General features: G+C 50.1%; 1 protein-coding gene across 4 annotated transcripts in view; it reads left to right on the top strand.

Moving 5' to 3' along the window:
- INSR (insulin receptor) overlaps window positions 1–21667 on the top strand; it is a 125553-nt gene that overhangs the window by 94686 nt on the left and 9200 nt on the right. Inside the window, exons 10-16 of one of the 4 annotated variants that reach the window (XM_047703808.1) lie at window positions 3106–3307; window positions 4807–4842; window positions 10028–10299; window positions 10734–10873; window positions 16215–16374; window positions 18810–18909; window positions 20414–20481. In XM_047703808.1, coding sequence (XP_047559764.1) covers window positions 3106–3307; window positions 4807–4842; window positions 10028–10299; window positions 10734–10873; window positions 16215–16374; window positions 18810–18909; window positions 20414–20481 — 978 coding nt within the window. Of the gene's footprint in view, window positions 1–3105; window positions 3308–4806; window positions 4843–10027; window positions 10300–10733; window positions 10874–16214; window positions 16375–18806; window positions 18910–20413; window positions 20482–21667 lie in introns of all 4 variants that reach the window. The other 3 variants (XM_047703798.1, XM_047703826.1, XM_047703816.1) reach the window with 3 other exon arrangements.

Below are 21667 nucleotides of genomic sequence, written 5' to 3'. Positions count from 1 at the left end.
AATTTATACCAGTGATGACCTCCCCGCCCCCGGTCTTGTTTATTTAATAGGCTTCATAGGTTTCATCCATTTGCAGGAAAATAGAAAATTTTCTGAGCCTCAGACTAGTTTGTATAAATTAGTTTAAAATTTTAAAGCTGGATTTAAAAAACAAAAAACAAAAAACAAACCATCAAACCAAAGAAACAAATGTCATTTTTTTTCTTGAGGTTTTTTTTTTTTTTTTTGCGTGTGTGTGTATATGTGTGTGTGTTATGCTTGTCTGTATTTATTTTTCTTTGGATTGTTTTGAGTTTGTGATTTCCTCAGCCCTTGACCTTGGAGGCAACGGCTTGGGGAGTGCTGGCGAGCGGCGGCAGAGGCCTCGAGCCTGCAGGCCACGCTTGGCGAGACCTCTGACCCGATGTAGGGCTTTGGGCGAGTCACCGAGCCGGTCGCTGGCCGCCTCCTTTTCGGGAGACGGGGCGGGAGGCCAGATCTCTGGGAGCTGTCCCAGCTCTAAGATCATGTGCTATATGTATGCCTGTGACCTCATCCCCCCACATGGCTCCCGCCCCCAAGCTGAGGCTTGCAAACGTGATTTATCTCCTCAGACGCTTTATATAACTCAGGAGCAAACACAGGCCTCAGCTTAGCTGTGAGCTGTTGGCCCCGCATTCGAGTAACCGAAACCACCAGCTTGAACCTCCATCAGCAGAGGCTCTCGGTGCTTTCCTTTTTTTTTTTTTTTTTAAAAGAGTAACAACTTTAATTCTGTCATTACAATGTGGCTGTTTAAACATGGCTTAATTTGTAATGATCAGGGAGTTTATGGAATTAGAAAATAAACTGAGGACCGATATAGTACGATTCCATCCGTAGGAGGTCCCCAGAAGAGTCCCGTCCACAGAGGCAGAAGGTAGATGGTGGGAGCCAGGGCTCAGGGAAGGGGAGGGGAGTCCGTACTTCATGGGGACAGAGTCTCTGTTTGGGGAGATGGAAAGTTCTGGAGACGGAGGCTGGGGGTGAGGGCAGGATGGTATGAGGGCGCTTTGTGCCGCGGAGCTGTGCACTTAGAAATGATTAAGACGTTAGATTTTGTGTTAATGTGTATTTTACCACAATTTGAAAAAAAAATATGTAAAACAAATAAGATTACTAATTATGACTAATAGTGGTTTCCCCTTAGCATCACCAGGGGCGTCCTTCCCCCTGCTCCCGGCTTTATTGAAATATGGTTGAATTATAGGATATTGAAAGGTAAAACTAAGATATTGAAAGTGCCCATCGGGATGATTTTGATACACCCATATGCCGTAAAGGGATTTCTCCCAGGTAGGGAGTTAGCTCATACATCCATCACTCAGTTTTTTCTCGTGTGTGTGTGTGTGTGTGTGTGAACATTGAAGTTCGATTCCCTTACGTATTTCAGTCCTAGAATCCAGCTGCATTTTTAAAATTACCAACTGCATTTTTAAAAATTGTGGTGAAATATATAACATAAAATTGATCCTCTTAACCGTTCTTAAGTGCACGGCTCAGTGACAGTAAGCACACGTATTACTGTCCCCGCCATCCTTCTCCAGAACTTTCCATCTCCCCAAATGGAGACTCTGTCCCTGTAAAGCACAGACTCCCCAGCCCTGGCTCCCGCTGTCTCCTCCCTGTCTCTGTGAACAGGATTGTCCAAGGTGCCCCATTTCCTATACTTTTACTGTGTAGTCACAGAGGAACCATGGGCCACTTTGTGCCCTGAGGTGGGAGCCAGAGAGTGTAACAGGAGTGAGGAAGTGTGTCTGACCTGATCAAAAAGCCCTTTCCTCTCCAGAAAATTCTCAGGATCCTCCCTCACAAAGGACACCTGAACTTTTCCTTCCGCCCATAATGCCATGACCAGTCCCTGTAATGGTTAACCCAGCCAGGTTAGTCTGTACCGTTCATCAGTGTCGCAGGCGTCTTTAAGAGCCCCTTGCGGCCGTTCACCGCTTTATAAATACTGGGGCTTCTGAGTGGATACTCCCCGTTCACGGGAAAGCACTTCGGGCCCATTGTCTCCAGGACCCATTCAAGGGGACAGGAAAGAAGTACTCAGTCGCCCTTAGGAGGCTCCAGGTGCCAGGGCTGGCGGCAGGGAAGGTGAATCCCAGGGCCCTTCGTGGATTTTGCCCAAAGAGAGTAGCTTTCACACTTGCCAGTCGCACTCAAAGCACGTCTGTGGCTCACACGGTGGATGGCAGGTGTCCCTGGGATTGGACTCCGGGGTCGAGACACGGCCAGTCCGTGGTACTTGAAAAACAACTTTGTGTTTTTGAGAAATGTCCCCCCCATCTCCCCTCGTGTCGTTAGTCCAGAGTTTCTCTCCTTCAGCGCTGTCGACATTTGGGGCCAGATCATTCTATGGGCGGGGCTGTCCCGTGCCTTGTGGGATGGTCAGCAGCAGCCCCCACCACCCCACCCAGCCTCACTGGCACCTACCCACCTCCCCGGGTGCCGGAGTCTCCTTCACCCCTCAGTATTCCTCACAGCCGGAACATCTCTAGACCTTGCCCAGTGTCCTGGGGGTGCAGGACAGTGCAGAATCCCCTCCTCCACCCCAACCCTGTGGAAGGACCGCAGCTCTCCTGATTTCTGGATTCCTGCAGAAACTGTGGATTCTTTGATTTGGCAACCATTGGGTCTGTAGTTCGGACCCTTTATATGGCCTCCTGTCACTTCATATGGTTGACTGCCTGATTCATTCATTCATGCAACTGTCACTTGCCCCCTGCCCCCAGCCTTTTTCTAATCCTACCTCCCACCATCCTGTCCCTCATCCTGTCCTCCTAGCTCCTTGGGGTTCTTGGTGTCTGTCAGTATGCCAGGGAAATCCCTACCCCAGGGACTTTGCACTTGCTTTTTGCTCAGTCCAAACTGCTTTACACCAAGATGTGTGCGTAGCTCATTCCTTAATTTGAGACTGCGCAGTGGTCACTTCCTCCAGCCCGATGGGGTGACCTTGCAGTTTCTGGAACACCCTGACACGCACAGATGTCCCATGCGCCCAGCCCCTCTGAGAAGGACCCCATTGGGGGCGTGTGTGTTGCGGGGTGAGAAGGATCCCAGGCCACCTGCTCTGCCTGTCTCTAGGGTTGAAGCTGCCATCCCGGACCTGGTCTCCGCCATTCGAGGCTGAGGGCTCCCCGAAGCACAACCAGAGTGAACACGAGGAGTCCGCCGGCGAGTGCTGCTCCTGCCCCAAGACAGACTCCCAGATCCTCAAGGAGCTGGAGGAGTCCTCTTTTAGGAAGACCTTTGAGGATTACCTGCACAATGTGGTGTTCGTCCCCAGGTCAGGACTCTTCCTTGGCTCCATGTGGGGGGCGGTCATGACCTGGGGAACAAGGTGAAAGGGAGACCCAGGGCGGGGTGGGTAAAGGAAGAGATTCAGTAAGAAATAGAGCAAGTAAGCACTCCAGATGGGGGAAAGTTAAAAAAAAAAAATAACAAAAACCCGAAAAACCCTCAACATTTGCTTCCCCATGTGGCCCAAACCCTAGCCCAGCCTCGGGCCTCCATCTGCGTTCTTAAATGAGTTCCATTAGATTTTGTGGCAGAAGGAATGCTCCCGTGGCCCCGTACTTGAATTATCTCGAAGTCTCAAGCTCAGAGCATTTTCTTTGTTCATCTCTTCACCCTTCTGCGGCACCTTCAAAACCCGGAGGCTTCTCCTACTTAAGCCTGTTGAGTTTCCTTTAGCGAGTGAAAGGCTCTGCCGATGTCTATTGGCGGGGAGAGGGTTGGCAGTGACGATGACCCCAGGCTACTCATCCCGGTCCTTGACTTTCCCAGAGGCAGAGATGCTTAGGTAAATGGCTCATGTCTCTCCCTGCCTCAGTTTACTTATCTGCCATGGGCTGATAATAGTAGCTCTTACTTCTTAGGACTGTGAGAATGCATGAGTCCCCCAGGCTTCACAGCCTTGACCCTGGGGACGTTTGGAGCCAGCTGAGCCTCTGCTGGGGGACCTGCCCGATGTCAGCAGCTGCGTGCACCCCTTTAGTTTCTGAGTCTTTAGGGTAACGCACTGATGCAGCTGTCACCTCCCTTCCACGGGTCCAGAGCCAGCATTTCTGAGCTGGTGAGGGACCCGACCCGGTTCTGGCAACTGTGAGGGGGGTAGGCTGTGAGCCGCCCCCTGTCCTGCTTCCGTCACCTCCCTCAGTGAACGGGGTCCCTGGCAATGTCTTGAGGCAACGGGCTGTTTCCAGAGGTGGATCGAAACCCCAAAAGGGTGACATTGGGATTAAATAAGATTCTAAAATGGGTCCATTTGAATGCCTGCCATCGCTTCTCACAGGAATAGATGTTCTCCCAGAACCACTGTTGTGTGACATTTAAAAAAAAAATTTCTTTCTTGTTTTTTTTTTTTTTTTTTTTTTCCCTCCATGACCCTGAGTCCAAAGAGCACTAAATGTCACAGCCCAGACATGGGGGGCAGTTACCGTCTTACCCGTTAAAAATAAAATGCTACTGGACTTAAGGAAATGGCTGAGTCAGTTGTGATGTTTAAATGTAGTCAAGTTTGGCATGTGAAGGGGGACCCCAGCTGGCCAGGTCTTGGGGCCGGGTCAGGTATTTTCTCTGATTCTTCCCTCCCCCTCCTGCTGTGTTCTCTGCATCTGATGGGGAGACACTGTGATTTGGGAGGTGGGAGATGTGGTCCACCGTCAAGGGCAGGGCACCCTCGGGCTGCTCAGAGGGAACGTGGCAGAAGCCAGAGGTCAGAAGCCAGAGGTCTGCCTGAACGAGTTTTGTCTGTCCTCAAAGTGGTTGGTTTTGTTTTCACAGAAAATCCTCGTCAAGCCCTGGTGCTGAGGACACTAGGTACGACTCCCCTGCAGGAGGTCGGCGTGGCCGCTGGGGTCCAGGCAGGGCAGGAAGCATGCCGTGTGCCTTTGAGACTCCAGAGGCTTCCGTGGCTTTAATGCATGTGATGGGCTGCCGTGCCAATCTGGGAGGCTTCGTGAATTCATACGGGAACTGCCTTCACCCTCAGATGGGGTCTGGGTGTGAATGCTGGGAACGAGTCTGCACTAACACACCCTTAACTAAAACGTAGACTCAAGGGGTGCCTGACTGGCTCAGTCTGTGGAGCAGGTGACTCTTGATCTCTGGGTCATGAGTTCAAGCCCCACGTTGTGGGCAGAGTTTACTTAAAAAAAAAAAAAGAGAGAGAGATAGACTTGGGGGAGGTGTGCTTTCTGGGCACCTTGTAGATGCCACACTTTGCCCTCTGTGCAGTCACTCGCTAAACACTTACTTACCAGCACCGACGGTGCGGGCTGGTCTGTGCCTGGAACGCAGTCTCTGCCACGTGCAGCAAGTAGTTGGGGGGCAGGATGTTTTTATTTGGGGTGACAAGTGCAGGGCTGCAGGCATGCCGTGTCACTGAACTCCCCTGTGGACGGGACGGCTTCCCTGTGATTGGTGTCTTGAAGCACCAAGGTGGGCTTGCCCTGGAAGAGAGGACAGGCAGAGAAGCTGCGGAAAGGAAGGCCTTGGGATGAATCACGGGCCCCTGGAAGGAGCCAGCGGTGGGGAGGTGGGGCGGGGGGAGACTGGAAAGGCAAGTCAGGGTCATGTGGAGGGATGTTGCTCTCTCTGCTGTATTTTTTCAGGCTTATTTGTGTGGCTCTGATCTGCCCTCTAGTGGCCATTTGGAATATAACCTGCAGAAAAGAAAAGCCTGGACCTTTGAGGCTTGGGGTCTGCTTTGGGTGTTTCTCAAATCTGACGTGTACTGACCTTTAGGGTCAGATCATTTTCTCTTGTGGGGCCCACCCTGCGTGTGGTAGGATGTCGGGGCATCCCAGGTCTCTGGACTCACAATGCTAGTAGCTCACGTGTCCCCCAAGTAGTGACAACCAAAGATGTCCCCAGACAGACATGGCAAATGTTCCTGTGTGGCGGGGTGAGGGGTAGACTCACTCCTGGTTGAGGGCCACTGGTTTGCTAGGAGATTGTGGGGTATGAAGGTCACGGGGACTTTGAGAACCCCAAACCACAGATAGCAGCGGGGCGGTGGGGGGGTGATTGCATATACATCCGGCTTGTTCGATGAGACCTTTTCATGTTTCCAGTTGTGCAGACACCCATTTCCCAGTAGTTTTTCCTGAGGCACCAGTATCGTGGTCACTTGGGAAAAGGCCCACTTGTGCCTGGATGGAAATGTTCTGAATCTTATTAACATGGGTGTACCTTTGGTTTCCGTCCAAGAATGTCACTGGTCTTTGCATATGAAGAGACCACACAAAAAATCTTAGTGCAAAAGGGTTTTTCTTCTGACTACAGTGCAGTAGAAACTAAAAATTGGCTTCAAACATTTGAGCAGAAAAGTCCTCCCTGGTGATATAAAGTTGAACACTTCAATACCTTTTGGAAGAAGCAGACCTAGAGACCTTCATTAAAGTCCATTTGGAAAATAGTGGGAATGCGAATATCACATATCTTAAATTTGTAGAGTATCACCAAAGCTCGGGCTTTGATGCAAATTAGTCGCCTTAAATGATCTTGTAAGTTAAGAAAAAAAACCTAAAAGGTAAAAAAATAGAAATGTATTGTGAGGGAGGGGAATCCAGATGGTTCAACTTGCAAATATAAGAATGGGAACCACAAGTAACTAGAAATAAAGCAGGTGATCTGAAACTAGGGCCAAAGGAAGATTTTAATGTTGAATTCTCTGGACAGTCTTGTGTTATTCAAGTTGAAGCTTTTGGTGAGGAGGGAAGTTTTAATTTGATCTGATTCAAGATGAAGCAGAAAAAATGAAATAGTCCACTAACTTTGGTAAATGCGTAAAAATTATGTCTCAGAAAGGCCCTGGGCCCAGAGAATTTTACAGGTGAGTTATTTGAAACTCTGATACAGAAACTTTTTCTGAGTATAGAGATCGATGGAAGTCTTTCCAGGTCATTTTATGAAACCAACCTAATGTCCCTTTAGCTGAATCTGATGTAGTTGTGATGTTGGCAGCAACCTCAGGACTATCCAGTGTGACACTTTAGATCCATACGTCCTAAATGAAACAGCGTGCTGACAATATCGTTTCACTCAGAAGTACAAGGGTGGTTTACGATCAGCAGAGAGGATAATTCATCAAGGGACCCAGTAAAGGAAAATCACGAGATAATCTCATGAGACAGCATTCATTAAAAACTCCTAATTTAGGGAAATGAGTGAAAAGTGGGAGTAGAATAGTTCTGCTACAAGGTAAATAAATATTACCTAGATGAAACCAACAGCCAAGCTAACATTGTACTTAAACTGTCCCTGTTCCATTTAGGAGGAAGCCCAGTGTCGTCATTACTAATTAACATCTTCCTGGGTAGCCAGCCAATGCAATAAGACAAGAATAGCAAAGAGTGGATTGTGGGAAGTAACATCATTATATTAACAGTCCAGTACAAGGATAGACTCACTGTGGTGTCACAGACTGGCTGCCCGTCTTTTTTGTCATTGAAGTTTCATCAGAAAGCAGCCACACCCATTTGTTTATACTTTGTGTACTCCCACTTTCAAGCTATAATAGCTGGAAAGCTGTTGAAAGTTGCATAGAGACAAAAAGTACTTGGGGACTGCAAAATCCAAAATCTTTACTTCCTACCATCGACAGGAAAAGTGTGCCAATTTTTTCTAGTGTGCTCCTTGGAAACCCAAGGATAGCAATTATGAAAATCTTGGAGGAGAGTTTGGGAAAGAAGGTACAATGTAAATTAAAGAGCCTGGTGATACACTAGCAATAGAATAGAAAACAGAGGAGACAATCCCTTGATCTCTTTCATAATTGCCATACCACTTTGGTAACCCCATGGAGAATTAACTGTACAGGAAAAAAGGTAAACGTCTGTGGAGCTCTCAGATTTTCCGGATACGCGTGAAAGACTGTTCCGAATCATTTACAGAAATCTCACCGGCTGTGTTAATATCCTTAGTGAATAAACAGGGTAACAGTAGGAACAGTGAGGAAAGTGCTAGAACGTCATAGAAGAAGATGGACGAGTTCCTTAGAGAAACACAAAGGACCAACGAAGGAAAGACAGGTTCACGTGGAGTGGTATTAGGAGTTAACAAAGCAAAAGGGCCTTGTTTTTCAGTCAGTCTCTTGGGTTGAAAATCTGCAAACCAACAAACAGACAAAACCCAAAGAACCCTTTAACCCTGAGTACTGATGAGGCTATCCCGAGGTGCATTTGAGGGGCTGCTGGGGAGACCCCCAATCAGTTGAAATGTCTGGGAGAGCAGTTTCGCTGTGTGGATGAACAGGCACAGCCTAGCTATTTCCCTTCTAAGAGTCTAGTTTTAGGATCTGATAAGACAGTCTGACAGTGACCAAAGTGGTGTTTATAAGAGCAGAAAACCCTGGGATCCTCCTAATACAGACATCCTCTGAGGTCCTGTGGGCTCGGTTCCAGACCCACCGTCGTTAAGATGGGTATCGCAGTAAAGCAGGTCTCCTGAATTTTTTGGTTTCCCCAGTGCGTGTAAGTGTTCTGTTGATACCAGACTGTAGTCTGTTAGGAGTGCCTTAGCATCACGTCTAACAAAACAGTACACACACCTTAATTTAAAAATATTGCTACAGGGCGCCTGGGTGGCTCAGTGGGTTAAAGCCTCTGCCTTCGGCTCAGGTCATGATCCCAGGGTCCTGGGATCGAGCCCCGCATCAGGCTCTCTGCTTAGCAGGGAGCCTGCTTCCTCCTCTCTCTCTCTGCCTGTTTCTCTGCTTACTTGTGATCTCTGTCAAATAAAAAATCTTTAAAAAAAAATAAAAATATTGCTACAAAATGCAGACCATCCTTGGGGCTTTCAGTGAGTTGTACTCACCGATCACAGATCGCCGTGACAAATACGATGATAATGAGAAAGTGCGAAACAGTGTGAGAATCCCCAAAAGGTGACCCAGAGACACACAGGAAATGTTGCTGGAGAATGGTGCTGGTAGACTTGGCCCATGCAGGGTGCCACACACCTTCTTTTGTAAAAATGCAGGATTTGCAAAGCACCGCAGTGCCAAGGGCAATAAAATGGGGGCATGTCTGTATTAAATAAAATAGGAGGATGGTTAGTAATTTATGGCTTGTGCATTAAATTGAGCATTTTCCAATTTTCTGCATTGAGCATATGCTCCTTTCCTATCGGGGAGGGAAAACCTTCCCACTGAAAAAGACAAAACGTAAATTCTGTGCTAAGTACTTAAGGCGTTATGTTTTAAGGAAGCTCTCTGATGCATGTTTCCAGCAGAACAAGCGAACAAAGGTTTACAAAACTTACTTGGTCCTCATTATACCTACATATAACATTTCTAGGGAAAAAATTGCCCCCAGGAAACAGAGGGCAGTGGAACGATGAGTCATTTAAATTTTCTCTGTGCTTTTTGTGTATGTGTGTTTATAAATTTTGAGGGTTTTTCATTCATGTCTTAATTTCTTAATTGGGGGGGAATGTGTATTGACTGCATGGTTTTATCTTTTCTTTCTTTCTTTTTTTTTTTTGAGTACCCTTACCAACCTGAGTGGTAAGACTTTTTTTCTTTTTTAACCTAAGAATTGAAATGTAGTCACTTCTATGATGTAGATGCCCTCTAGGGTCATAAGAATTAGAAGATGCGTCTTTCCTGTTTAGATAGGTGATGCTGGCCAGTAGTTTGGGCTGCTGGGCTCATGCCGTTTGATAAGGTTCCTGAAAAGTTAGACTCTGACATGCTCTGGGAATCTGGTCTTTAACACTGACCTGGGGTGGCCAGTTAATCTGCAACGTGACAACCTAAAATCAAGCATGTTGAGGGGAATATCGGTGTGTGTCCCCCAATGATGGTCCTGGAGCCCCCTCCCCTTGCGGGTGTCCTGGAAAGCTGCTCTGGGTTGTAATTCTGGACAATCTGAATTTCATTGCATTGCCACTTGCCCGTCCTTGGTTTTGAGACTTTTATCCCCCAGCGTCATTTTTTTATCTTCAAGACAGTGATCGCATGACCGTGTGTATATATGTGTGTGTCCTGCTGTCATGACAGGCCATCGCGGAAACGCAGGGCCCTCAGGGACGTTGCCAACGTGACAGCGGCCGTGCCCACAGCTCCAGGTTTCCCCAACACCTCGACTAGCACGCCCACAAGCCCGGAGGAGCACAAGCCTTTTGAGAAAGTGGTGAACAAGGAGTCCCTGGTCATCTCTGGGCTGCGTCATTTCACCGGCTACCGTATCGAGCTGCAGGCTTGCAACCAGGACGCCCCCGAGGAGAGGTGCAGCGTGGCGGCCTACGTCAGCGCCAGGACCATGCCCGAAGGTGGGTGGGCTCAGCGCCAGCTCCAGGAGACCTGGGCTCGCCAAGGGGCAGCCCTCCTCCTAGAGGGCAGCGTAGATGGGTATCTAATCTGCCTTTATCACTTCTTATTTTTATGGGAGCCCGGCTTCCCCTAGCCAATATACAACTTCAGCAGATACACACAGATAGACATATACGAAATATAAAGTCAAATTAAGAAATACGTATCATGCATGGTATTAATCAGGGTTCTGCAGAGAAACAGAACCAGTGGGATATGAGCGAGATGGACAGACGGATAGGTAGGTATGCAGACAGTCCCGTGAAGACGTTGAGTTTTATGTGTCCACTTCCCTCATGGGAAAGTTTCGCAAGCTGCTGGAGTTGGGTTGCTCAGCTGGAGGTGGGATTTGATCCGGGGGTCAGGAGCCTGCCTCTAAGCACTGTCCTTACAGCCAAGGCAGACGACATCGTTGGCCCTGTGACCCACGAAATCTTCGAGAACAATGTCGTTCACTTGATGTGGCAGGAGCCGAAGGAACCCAACGGTCTGATTGTGCTGTATGAAGTGAGTTACCGACGCTATGGTGATGAGGTAAGACCTCCAGATGCTCGGGTACGTCCCTCAGAGCTGTTGCTGGAACCTACCCCCCCTTTCTCTTCTTAAATTCTGGCCCAAACACTTCTCCTGTTGAATGCATTGTCATTGGGACTCCATGCCTTGATTTAGAACTTTCCAGGGAGGTGGGTGAGAAATGCCGATCTCCAGACTTATTTCCTCAGTTTCTCACATTTCAGCTCTGTCCTACAGGATGAACGATGGCTGTCTGCATGTGTGTTCCTCCTGACATCACAGGAGACCCATTTCACTTCAGTCAGAGTTCTCTGGGGGCAGAGGGAGAGGGAGAAGCAAACTTCCCGCTGAGCAGGGAGCCCAATGCAGGGCTCGATCCCAGGACCCTGCATCATGACCTGAGCCGAAGGCAGACACACTTAACCGACTGAGCCACCCAGGTTCTTAATAAGGAACTTTCCATTTCCTGGCAGACGCTGTGCGGGGTGGTGGGTGAACGCAGAGATGCCCGAGATAATGGCATTTAAGAAGGACAAAAAAGGATCCACACTGTCCTGAGGGGTCACTGTGTGTCTCGCACGTATGAAGCCATGTACATGCGGTTTTATGTCCTTTATCCTTTTTTATCACATCTAAGGCATGATGATCGGCCACTGCTAAAACAAAAAAACAAAAACAAAAACTGCCAGTTCTAATTGTAAGTTGGTGTTGCTTCTAAAGCTGCCTTGCAATTTCAGAAATGCCAAAATGTGAAAATAATATGCCTCTCAGGACCGATGAAATGCAGTAAATCCTCAGAATAACCCAGTGAGCTTGGTCCGGAGGCAGCCAGGATTTTTTCGTCCAGGGTCCAGAAGAATAAAGTCAGGACTCAAACCCAAGACTGATGTTCTCACCCAAGGGTTGGCAGCTTTTTCCCTGTTGAGAGCCAGATACGGACCATGTTTGGCTTCGCGGCTAAACGGCCTCTGTTGCAAATACTTAGCTCTGCTGTTGGAGCTCGAAAGCCGCCCGAAAGAGGAGACGGATGCTCATGGGGATGGGTCTGTGCCGGTGAAACGTTTTATTGCAAAAGCAGGCAGTAGGCGGGCGTGGGCTCCAAGCGGGCCCGTAACTACTGTGGGTGGATCACCATCCGCAGAAGGGCGGGGGTCTGCACCTGCCAGAGGAGGTGCAGGCTAGGGCTTGAATCCCCCTGCGGACGATTCTCCCCTGGACCGTGTGACTTCAAGCAGATGAGCCTCATCACCTCCTTGGGTTGGTCTGAGCCCTTCCCCCGTCCCAGACACAGCACCCAGTCCTTTGCAAGCATCTGCTGGAACCGCAAGGTGACCCGACCACGTGGCATCTGTTAGTGTCTCCTTTTTTTGGCCAGGAGTGTGGACACTGGAGGAGCTGAGTGCCCTTGCTCAGGGTCACCCGCCCAGCATCTTAAATCCAGACTGTTGGGCTCCAGAACCTACCATATGCGGTTGAGGCCGGTCACTTAGGTCAGAGGTCATTTTCTATAAATGGCCAGAGAGTTTAAGTTTTTAGTTTTGGGAGCCATAAGGTCAGGCTTGGGCATGAGTGTTTTTGGTTTGTTTGTCTGTTTGTTTGTTTTATAATAACAGTTTTACTGTGACACATTCACATACCATAAAATACACCCATTTAAAATACACAGTTTGGGGCGACTGGCTGGCTTGGTCGGAGGAGCGTGTGACTCTTGGTCTCGGGGTTGTGAATTCAAGCCCCACGTCGTGTGTCGTGATGACTTAAAAATAAAATCTTTACAGTACAATACAATAAAATAATATAATGGTGTTTTTTTTTTTTAAGATTTTTACAATTTTTAAGTCATTGCTATACCCATCGTGGGGCTTGAACTCACAACCCCCCAAGACCAGGATCTTAAACTCCACTGACTGAGCCAGTCATCACATCAATTTCAGAGTATTTTCCTAAAAAGTCCTCCCAGGCCTCAATCTCCCCTTCCTCGTGTCCCACCAGTCTCTGTCAGCTGCTAACCTACTTTCTGTCTCTGGATATGCCTGTTCTCGGCACCAAATCGTACAACACACGGCCCTCTGTTGCTGGCTTCTGTCATTATCATAATGTCTCTGAGGTCCATCCCCCGGTGGCTTCCTTTTCCTGACTGAGAAATACTCCATCACATGGATGGACCACATTTTGTTACCCGTCACCCGTAGACAGTCATTCGGGTCGTTTTCACCGTCTGGCCGTTGTGAATAAAGTCGCTCAGGGCGTCCTCGTGCAAGTGTTTGTGTGGACACGTGGCTTCCGGTCTCCTGGGTGCGTACCAAGGGACGGAACTCCGGGGTCCCAGGCCAGCTCTTTCCCCAAGTGGCTGCACCATTTTAGATCCCCAGCGGTAGGGTCTGAAGGTCCAGCTTCCCCCCGTGGTCGCCAATCCGTGTTCTGGGCCATGTTTTGGGGTAGGGCCGTGGCATCTCACTGTGGTCTTGATGTGCATTTCCTGGATGGCTCATTTGGGCCGAGTTTTGGGCCTTTCCCTGAACCCACGGGACTTGTCAGCTTTCGGGCGGCTTTGGGCAGTGAGGGTCAGCCCTGGAGCCAGGGTGGGGTTAAGGATGGGAGGCCAGAGCCCCTCAGGGGGGAGGGGCAGCTTCCAAAGGAAGTTCCAGGGGAACATAACCTTCAGGATGTTGTGGGCAGCAGGGAAGGGAATATGGGTTCCGGGCCGTGGGCAACACGTTTCCACTGCAGACCCTCTGTGGTTTTCTTCCTGCTGCGGTGACCGGCTCTTTCCCTGGAGTTTGCCAGTGTCGAGCACTGAAGCCCTCCATCCTAGGAACCCCTTGGTCCTGGGTGAACTGGGAGGGTTGGTTACCCTGTTGGCATAAGTTCTCCCAGCTGCCTTCTGCGCGTCTGCCTCCCCCTCTTCCTAGAGTCCAAGGGTCACGGGTACGAATCCCTACTAGATCCTCAGCCCCACGTGGGGCAGCACCAATCCCACACAGACTGGCCCTATTTGCCCTTCAGGGGAACAGAGATTTGGGTGGGTAGGGGGCAAATAGGAGAGAGTGAGAGATTATAGTAACTTAAAAAAAAAAAAACCTTTTCATGGACAAGATGGCGGATCATCTCCCACATTTTCCCTTATTGCCTAGCATTGCTTTGATAAAGTAAGAAAATAATGCAAAAAAATTTATTACACCCCATTAATAATACTGTTGGGGTATGATTTTGCCAGTTCTACAAAAATTCTCTCCAGCGTTTGGTGGGAGGTTTTTTTGTTTGTTTGGTTTTTGGTTTTTTGGGGTTTTGTTGTTGTTGTTGTTGTTTGTTTTTTTTGTTTTGTTTTTTTTTTTTTTAAAGATTTTATTTATTTATTTCACACAGAGAGATCACAAATAGGCAGAGAGGCAGGCAGAGAGAGAGAGAGAGGAGGAAGCAGGTTCTCCGTTGAGCAGAGAGCCCGATGCGGGACTCGATCCCAGGACCCTGAGATCATGACCTGAGCCGAAGGCAGCGGCTTAACCCACTGAGCCACCCAGGCGCCCTGTTGTTGTTTTTCTGGTATTTGCTGGGTTCATAGCCAAAATCCCGTCTAGCTGCTTCACTGTGGAGGCTCTTTCTCCTCGAACCTCGCATTCAAGTCATTTGCCGTCTTACCTCGTCGTCCCCTCTCTGCCCAAGAGGCCCTGGCCCCGGGGACCGTCCCCTCCCCCCGGGGAGGAGCATCGCTTCTCACTGTTGGTGTTCCCATCTCCTTCGCTTCAGTGTCTGCCGTGGTTTTGGGCTTCTGTCTCATTGGCACAGACTTTCATGGAATTGGCTTCTTTACTCTTTGTCAGGTTTTGCTTCTCGTTTCCCTTTTCGTTTTTGTTTCTTGGTGTCTGTGGAGACAGCTGCCTCATTGTCTAATTCCTTCCATTCATGCTCCCTCCCAGTCCCCTCGCCCCTCGAGGTGTGTGGGGTCCCTGGCCAGCCTAGGAGGGTGCCCTTCCCCTCTGTCCCCCGATAGCAGCTACCTTTGGTTTCTGTATTTGCGTATTTGCCCATTTCTACTTGGTGACTCATCAGACTTGGACGGACCTTTGGACCGGTGCCCCCACCCCTGCGGTCAGCCCAATCAGCCCGATCTGTTTTCTTGCTGTTGTTGTCACATGACGAGCACGGAAGTTTTTTACGTTTCTTTCTCTGCCCACTGAAATTTTCCAGTCCAGCTCTCTGCATGCACTATTAACTTGGAGCTGTTTTGGAAAGTTTTTAAAAATTGGCCGGACGTGGGCAGGGTTCACGGTCTCACTTCCCAGTGAGCCTCTTTCTTGCCTCTTCTACTAAGCTCTGGATTGATCTCTGTTTGTACCCTCATCACTGAGGCGTGTATCCTTGTCTTATATCCCCTCTGTTTTCAGAGATTGAGGTAGGGCCCTGGTTGTTTTCAGAATGGTCACATAACGCAAAGCAAAGCAAAAGGCTGCACCAGAGGAAGGAAGATTTACCATGTGTCCCTAAGACATTAAGCCCATGCATGCCTTTGGTTCTGAGGCCAGGAGATGTGGGGGCAAAGCCTGAAATTTGATCTAGGTGCTGTGGGTCTCTTCTTTCCTGACCTGGGACTTTCTAGAGGCCTGGTGACAGTGCCTCACAGTGGTTCCAAAAAGGGTAGGAGCCACGTGGTTCTGGACTCAACAAGGGTGGTTGACCCAGCCACTTACCTGCTAGGAGAGCTCCCACCAACCATTCCGTCTCTCAAGCAGCGGTCCGCGGACTATTTTTGTATGCCTGTGTTCGTCCAGCTTCAGATCTAAGAATCGCTTTCCTGTCTGAAAGTGGCTGGAAGAATGCCAAGCGTCGAGAGAAGGATAGTGTGACGACACGTACCCACTTAACGTGAAGCTCAGCGTTGGGCGTCTGCAGCGTTCCGTGGGCACACAACCACGTCCGCTTGTGGACAGATGTTATGGGTTTGGGGTGGGTCTCTGGGTGCTTTTGCGCTGTGACAGCAGAGCTGAGTGGGTCATTCATGTGGGTGAGTGGGTGACCATCTGGCCCCTTTGATAGCAAGTTTGTGGCCCCCCTAGCCCGGACCCCCGTGTCCTCATTTCTAGCATGAGGCTGAGCCCCAGTGGGGTTGTCACAAGAAGGAAATGACCCGGTCCAGGTCAGACGCATGGCTTGTGGTTTAGGAAGGGTCAGATTTTACCCATGATGACAGCCTCCGCAGCTGCCTCCTTCCCTGGAGAGCGAGCGTGTGGAAATTGTGACGGTCCTGACGCGGCCCGGGCGCTCGGTGTTCTGATGGCACCTTCCTCCCTCTGTGGCCTTCCTGCCAGGGATGGGCGCTCCGGAATGGCCGAGAACAGTCCCCGCGCCTCCCCCTGTCTTCCAGGAGCTGCACCTCTGTGTCTCCCGCAGACACTTCGCTCTGGAGCGGGGCTGCAGGCTGCGCGGGCTACCGCCGGGGAATTACAGCGTGCGAGTCCGGGCTACCTCCCTGGCAGGCAACGGCTCCTGGACAGAAGCCACCTATTTCTACGTGACAGACTATTGTAAGTCTGGGCTTGGGGCTGGGTGTGGCAGGGCAGTTCAGAGGATGGCCAGGGAAGCTCAGAGGCTATGCCCGCTGGCCCCGGACTTGACCAGGTCCCGGTCTGCTGGTGCTGCTGTGTGACCTGAGCAATGTGCTGTCCTCTCTGAGCCTGTGTGTTCTTATCTGACCATGGGGAGAGTAAGGACCCCCCCCCCCCCCGCAACTGCCTTGGGGATGAAAGGAGTTTTCAGTGACATTATGCAGGTCAAGTGGCTAGCCCAGGGCATGTTAGATGAACACATTAGCTCTTGTTACTAGTGTCCTAAACTTGATTTTTGATGGGCTGTGCCCTCCAAGGGAGGACATGGGAGCTTGCCTGTGGAGTGTCAGATGTGCTCTTGATACGCAGGGAGTGAGTGCTGCCATCGTGTGCGCAGAGCACACTGTGGACAGTAGAGTGGGAGGCTGGGGAAGCTGAACTGGTCAGGGACTGCTTCCTGGAGGAGGTAACACCTTGACTGAGACCTGGAAGAATGTACCAGTGGGGACAAAAGAAGGCGGTCATCCTGGAATGTGGTCGGAGCCTAGACACTTGAATGAGTGAACAGATGACTTGGAAGGAGGGGAGATTCTAGACCAGGAGGAGTTGGAGCTTGCTAGGGACTGGGGTGACAAGGCTCCTGCTTGCCTGGCTGGATTTTCACATACCAGGCCTGGTGGGACTTCGGAAAGTGGGAAGTGATTCCTGCTGGGAAGGCTCCAGCCAGGGTCAGGGCTGGGATGAGCGTCCCGACACCAGCTGGGTGTGCAGCACCACCATTCTGATGCTGCCTAATGGGGTGAACACAGACCCTGCCAGGTTAGGAGCACAGTTCCCAGCCAGACGGGCCTTACTTCAGATGCTGGCTATAAGTTGGGGGTTCTTCAAGCCCCCTGCACTTCCAGCTGGCACCCCCAGCTGGCACCCCCAGTTGGCAACAAACTCGGGTTCCCGTGACCTCCCCCTCCCCAGATTCAGTCATTTGCTTGATCAGCTCATGGAGCTCAGGAAAGTGCTAGATTACAAGGACGGTGTTATTATAAAGGCTGTCAGTCGGGGCCACCCAAATGAGGAGACATACAAAGGAGGGTCGGGAGGGTCCAGGATGCTGAGCTCCTGTGTGTTCTCCCGGTGGAATCAGGACATGTGGCGTCATCCTCCTGGCATACCCGTGTGTTCACCAGCTGGGAAGCTCCTCTGGGCTTTGGTGTGGAGGGTATCTCTCACTAGGCACTGCTGAACACATTGCTGGCTGTGTGATGGAACTCCATCTCCGGCCCCTCTGCTCCCTGGAGCAGCCCCTCTGGTCCAGCCTTCCAATCACGTGCTTGGTCTGCCAGTGACTAGCCCGCATCCTGGGTCATCTCATCTCTTAGCATAAGCTCAGGTCTGTTCCAAGGGGCTCGTCAATAATAAAGACACTCTTATTACCCAGGATATTCAAGGATTTGGAGTCTCTCAAGAACCCGGGCTGCCATGAATAAAATTCCAAGGAAAATATCAAAGTGCGGAAAAAAACGTTTGTAATATCATTGACGAGTTAATATCCTTGTTATAAAATGAATATATATATATATGTAGTAATGAGTAGAAGATATAAATAAGTCCTAACACAAGCATAGACAATGTAAATAGCCAGTTTAAAAAGAAATATAAAAGATAGAAAGCATAAAAAAAGTCCAACCTCAAAACCACACCAAAAAAGGAAGGAAATTAAAACAAGAGGTAATTTTTAACTTATCGAATTGGCAAGGCGTTTGTTTCTGTTCAATTATAGTACTCAGTGCTGTCCAAGAGTATAGACCCATGGACATTCTTTTTGTGGTTGGTGAATGCTACAATATAGCACTTTATTTTAAAGATTTTTATTGATTTTTTTGAGACACCAAGCAAGAGAGAAAACATGAGATTGAGGGGAGAGACAGAGGGACAGGGAGAAGCAGACTCCCCGCTGAGCAGGGAGCCTGATGCGGGCTCGATCCCAGGACCCTGGGATCATGACTTGAACTGAAGGCAGTTGCTTAAATGACTGAGCTACCCAGGCGCCCCTAAAAATTATTAAGACTTCCAAGGCGGTGGCAGTGGGGCATTAAGGAGCAGGGCCTTTCAAGTGTGGGGACTTGGACCATGGCCTGGGTTGCGTGCCTGTGAAGCTGGCCCTGCATGGCGGAGGGAGAAGGCTGGCAGTGGGCGGTGTGGTCTGGGGGTGGGAGCCTCTGAGCCTGCCTTCCCGCCCCATGGAACCAGCCAGTGTTTCGGGACTGCTGGAAAAGAAGGGCTCAGGTGACCAGCGGAGAGGCTCGGAACAAGAGAAGGGGAAGGAGCGTGTGGCTTGCCGTTACAGGCATAGGTGTGATTTGTGATAGGAACCCATTTTGATGTGAACCATTTGTCTTCTTATTCTATTTCAGTAGATGTCCCATCAAATATTGCAAAAATCATCATCGGCCCCCTGATCTTTGTCTTTCTCTTCAGTGTTGTGATTGGAAGTATTTACCTGTTCCTGCGGAAGAGGTGGGTACGGCCGTGTGCGGGTAAATGGTTAGATGGGCTCTCCGGGAAAGCAAGCGTGCCTAGATAGAGAGCGAGCACTAGCTCAGTTTAATGGTCAGTTTGACTGACATAAGGGATGGGCGTGGCCTGCAACTTACAGCTAATGATCGTAATACAATTCGTAATGCTCGATCATAAATGCCCTCCTGCTGGTTGATTGTCACCAAATGCTTTGGTTGATTCCCACCGCCCTTCCCCATCCCCCGCCCCTGAAACTTTGTCTCTGTAGCCAGCCTGTGGTTACGAGTGACGCAGGAACATGGCTCCAACCTGTTGACTGATACTTTGTTTTCATTAAAGAGGAAGGTAAAAATGAACTAAGATGTGGAGGTTCATCATCAAAGAAGTGACTTTGCTTGGTCAGGTAGTGACTTTTAGATACCGAAGGAACATTTTCTCAAATTTTTTTCCTGCCATTTGCAAATCGTGGCCACAGAGATGACATCTTTTTTTAAAGATTTACTTATTTTAGAGAGCATGAGCAAGAAGAGAGAGGGAGAAAGAGCAGGGGGAGGGTCAGGGGAGACAGAGAATCTCAAGCAGACTTCCTACTGAGTGTGAAGCCCAATGCAGGGCTCGATCCCATGACCCTGAGATCATGACCTGAGCCGAAATCAAGGGTCATCTGCTTCATGGACTGAGTGCCCCCAGGTGCCCCCAGATGACACACTTTGAAGCTTATTCTGCATTGTTAACATTTTTTGCCATCCCTTTCTCAAGCCTGGACAGACAACGGAACAGTAGATCTGGTCTTGGTTTGTAGTGCTTCTGTTTCTTTCTGTGGTGTAAATATTCCTACTGTGGCCAGTTTCAAGCTACAGACCTACCACAGATGATAGTAAGAAGCAGTATAATAATTAGGAAGTGGTGAGTTTTGCTTTTAGTATCTTTTTTTTTTTTTTAAAGATTTTATTTATTTATTTGACAGAGAGAGAGAGATCACAAGTAGGCGGAGAGGCAGGCGGAGAGAGAGGGGGAAGCAGACTCCCCAGTGAGCAGAGAGTCCGATGTGGGGCTCGATCCCAGGACCCTGAGATCATGACCTGAGCCAAAGGCAGAGGCTTAACCCACTGAGCCACCCAGGCGCCCCAACTTTTACTATCGTTTTATGTAATCGTCAGCCTGTATCATTTAATTTTGGAGGATGATTATATTAACAACCTGCTCTCCAGTTTCCCGAAAACTTAGCCATTGTTTCTGGTGAGCTGGGGTGAGAACAGCAAAGGGTGAGTGTCTTTCAGGTGTTAGTAAGGACAACTGTAAATTATGGTTCATGGTCCCATGTTGATGCATATTTAAGTAGCCATCTGATGGGCTTGTACGACACCCCAGACCATATCCAGGGTCACAGGGATGCTGTTGCTAAGGACCATCATTGGCATTGGGGAGCTTGTAAACCCCCCTTCGAGTGACCCAGAACCCCTTGAGGATATCAAGCTGGAATGTTTTCCTTCTTCACTTCCAGGCAGCCGGATGGGCCACTGGGACCGCTGTATGCATCTTCAAACCCTGAGTACCTCAGTGCCAGTGATGGTGAGTACCATCCCCGTACCCCTGGGTAGCCAGAATCCTGCCTTTTGGGGTCCCTGGCCATCAGTGTCAAGTGCAAGTCAGGGGTCGGCACCCAGGGAGGCTGAGCTGAGACCTCTCGCTCACGTGAGCTCGCAGACCTGCCCCTTGCTGCGAGACCGTATTACTGGGAGCAACAAGGCACCCGCTGTCTGTCACCTGTTTGGCTAGGCTGATCTAGCTGGGCTCACCCCAGGGGCTCGGCTGGGAGGCTGACAGAGAGTCAGGCATCCCAGCTGTTGGGGGAGTGGGGAGTGGAACCTGGGACCTGCGTCAGAGACTGTGCGGAGGGTCAGAGCCAGAGGGCCGTGCATGGACTTGCTATCCAGGTTGGCAGGTGGGGGTCAGGAGCCAAAATGAGACACGGGGTAAGAGGCAGGGAAGACAAGAACGAAGGGTGAGATGGGGTCCGCAGGCGGCTGTGTGGGCACGGGGGACACATCCACTGCTGGTGGGGGCTGAACGCGGGTGGGACGCTGATGCCGGCGGTGGGAGCGTTGGACTGACTCCTGGATTTCCCTGGATCGTACCGAAGCATGCTGGGCGGCCCCTGCAGATGACGCTCTCCTTCCGAGGAGAAAGCATCCGCCACGTTGCAAGTTTCTAAAGGACGTCATGCAGCAGGAATCAGAAAGGGACTTTGGAGGCATGAACGCTGTGGCCAGGGGACCCTGGGGGGGATGTTTGTAAGGACGCCCAGGATGTGTTCTCATCAGGTCTGCTGCGGGAGTGTGGGAGAAGGAAGACAACGTTTATTGTGGTGTGCAAGGCAAGGCAGGGCAGGGCAAGACCAAGGACTTGCTATTTTGAATGATTTGAGTGGGTTCTGGGGTGTGGGGGACTGGCCCTGGGGTGATCGGACCGTCTAGAGAAAAGGGTGAGGCTTTGGGCTCTGGATGGTGGTTTTGCAGGCAGAAGGTACTGTCATAGGCCAGTCATTTAGGGTCTGTAGGGGTTGGACGCCCTTGGGAGGGGCAGTCCCTCCAGGGTCATCGAGGCCTCAGATGCTAAAACGTCAGAGTAGGGAAACTGGAAGAGGGGGTCGTGCTGGGTGGGAATGTGTGCAGGGGCCAGGAGCAGGGGGCAGTGACCGCGGATGGAGGAGCTCCCTCTCCCGGCTTGGGGATGGCATTGTTACCACAGGTCGGAG

Source organism: Lutra lutra, chromosome 1 (genome assembly GCF_902655055.1).
Source record: "Lutra lutra chromosome 1, mLutLut1.2, whole genome shotgun sequence".
Classification (NCBI taxonomy): Eukaryota; Metazoa; Chordata; class Mammalia; order Carnivora; family Mustelidae; genus Lutra; species Lutra lutra.
This window is presented reverse-complemented; position numbering and strand designations above follow the sequence as displayed.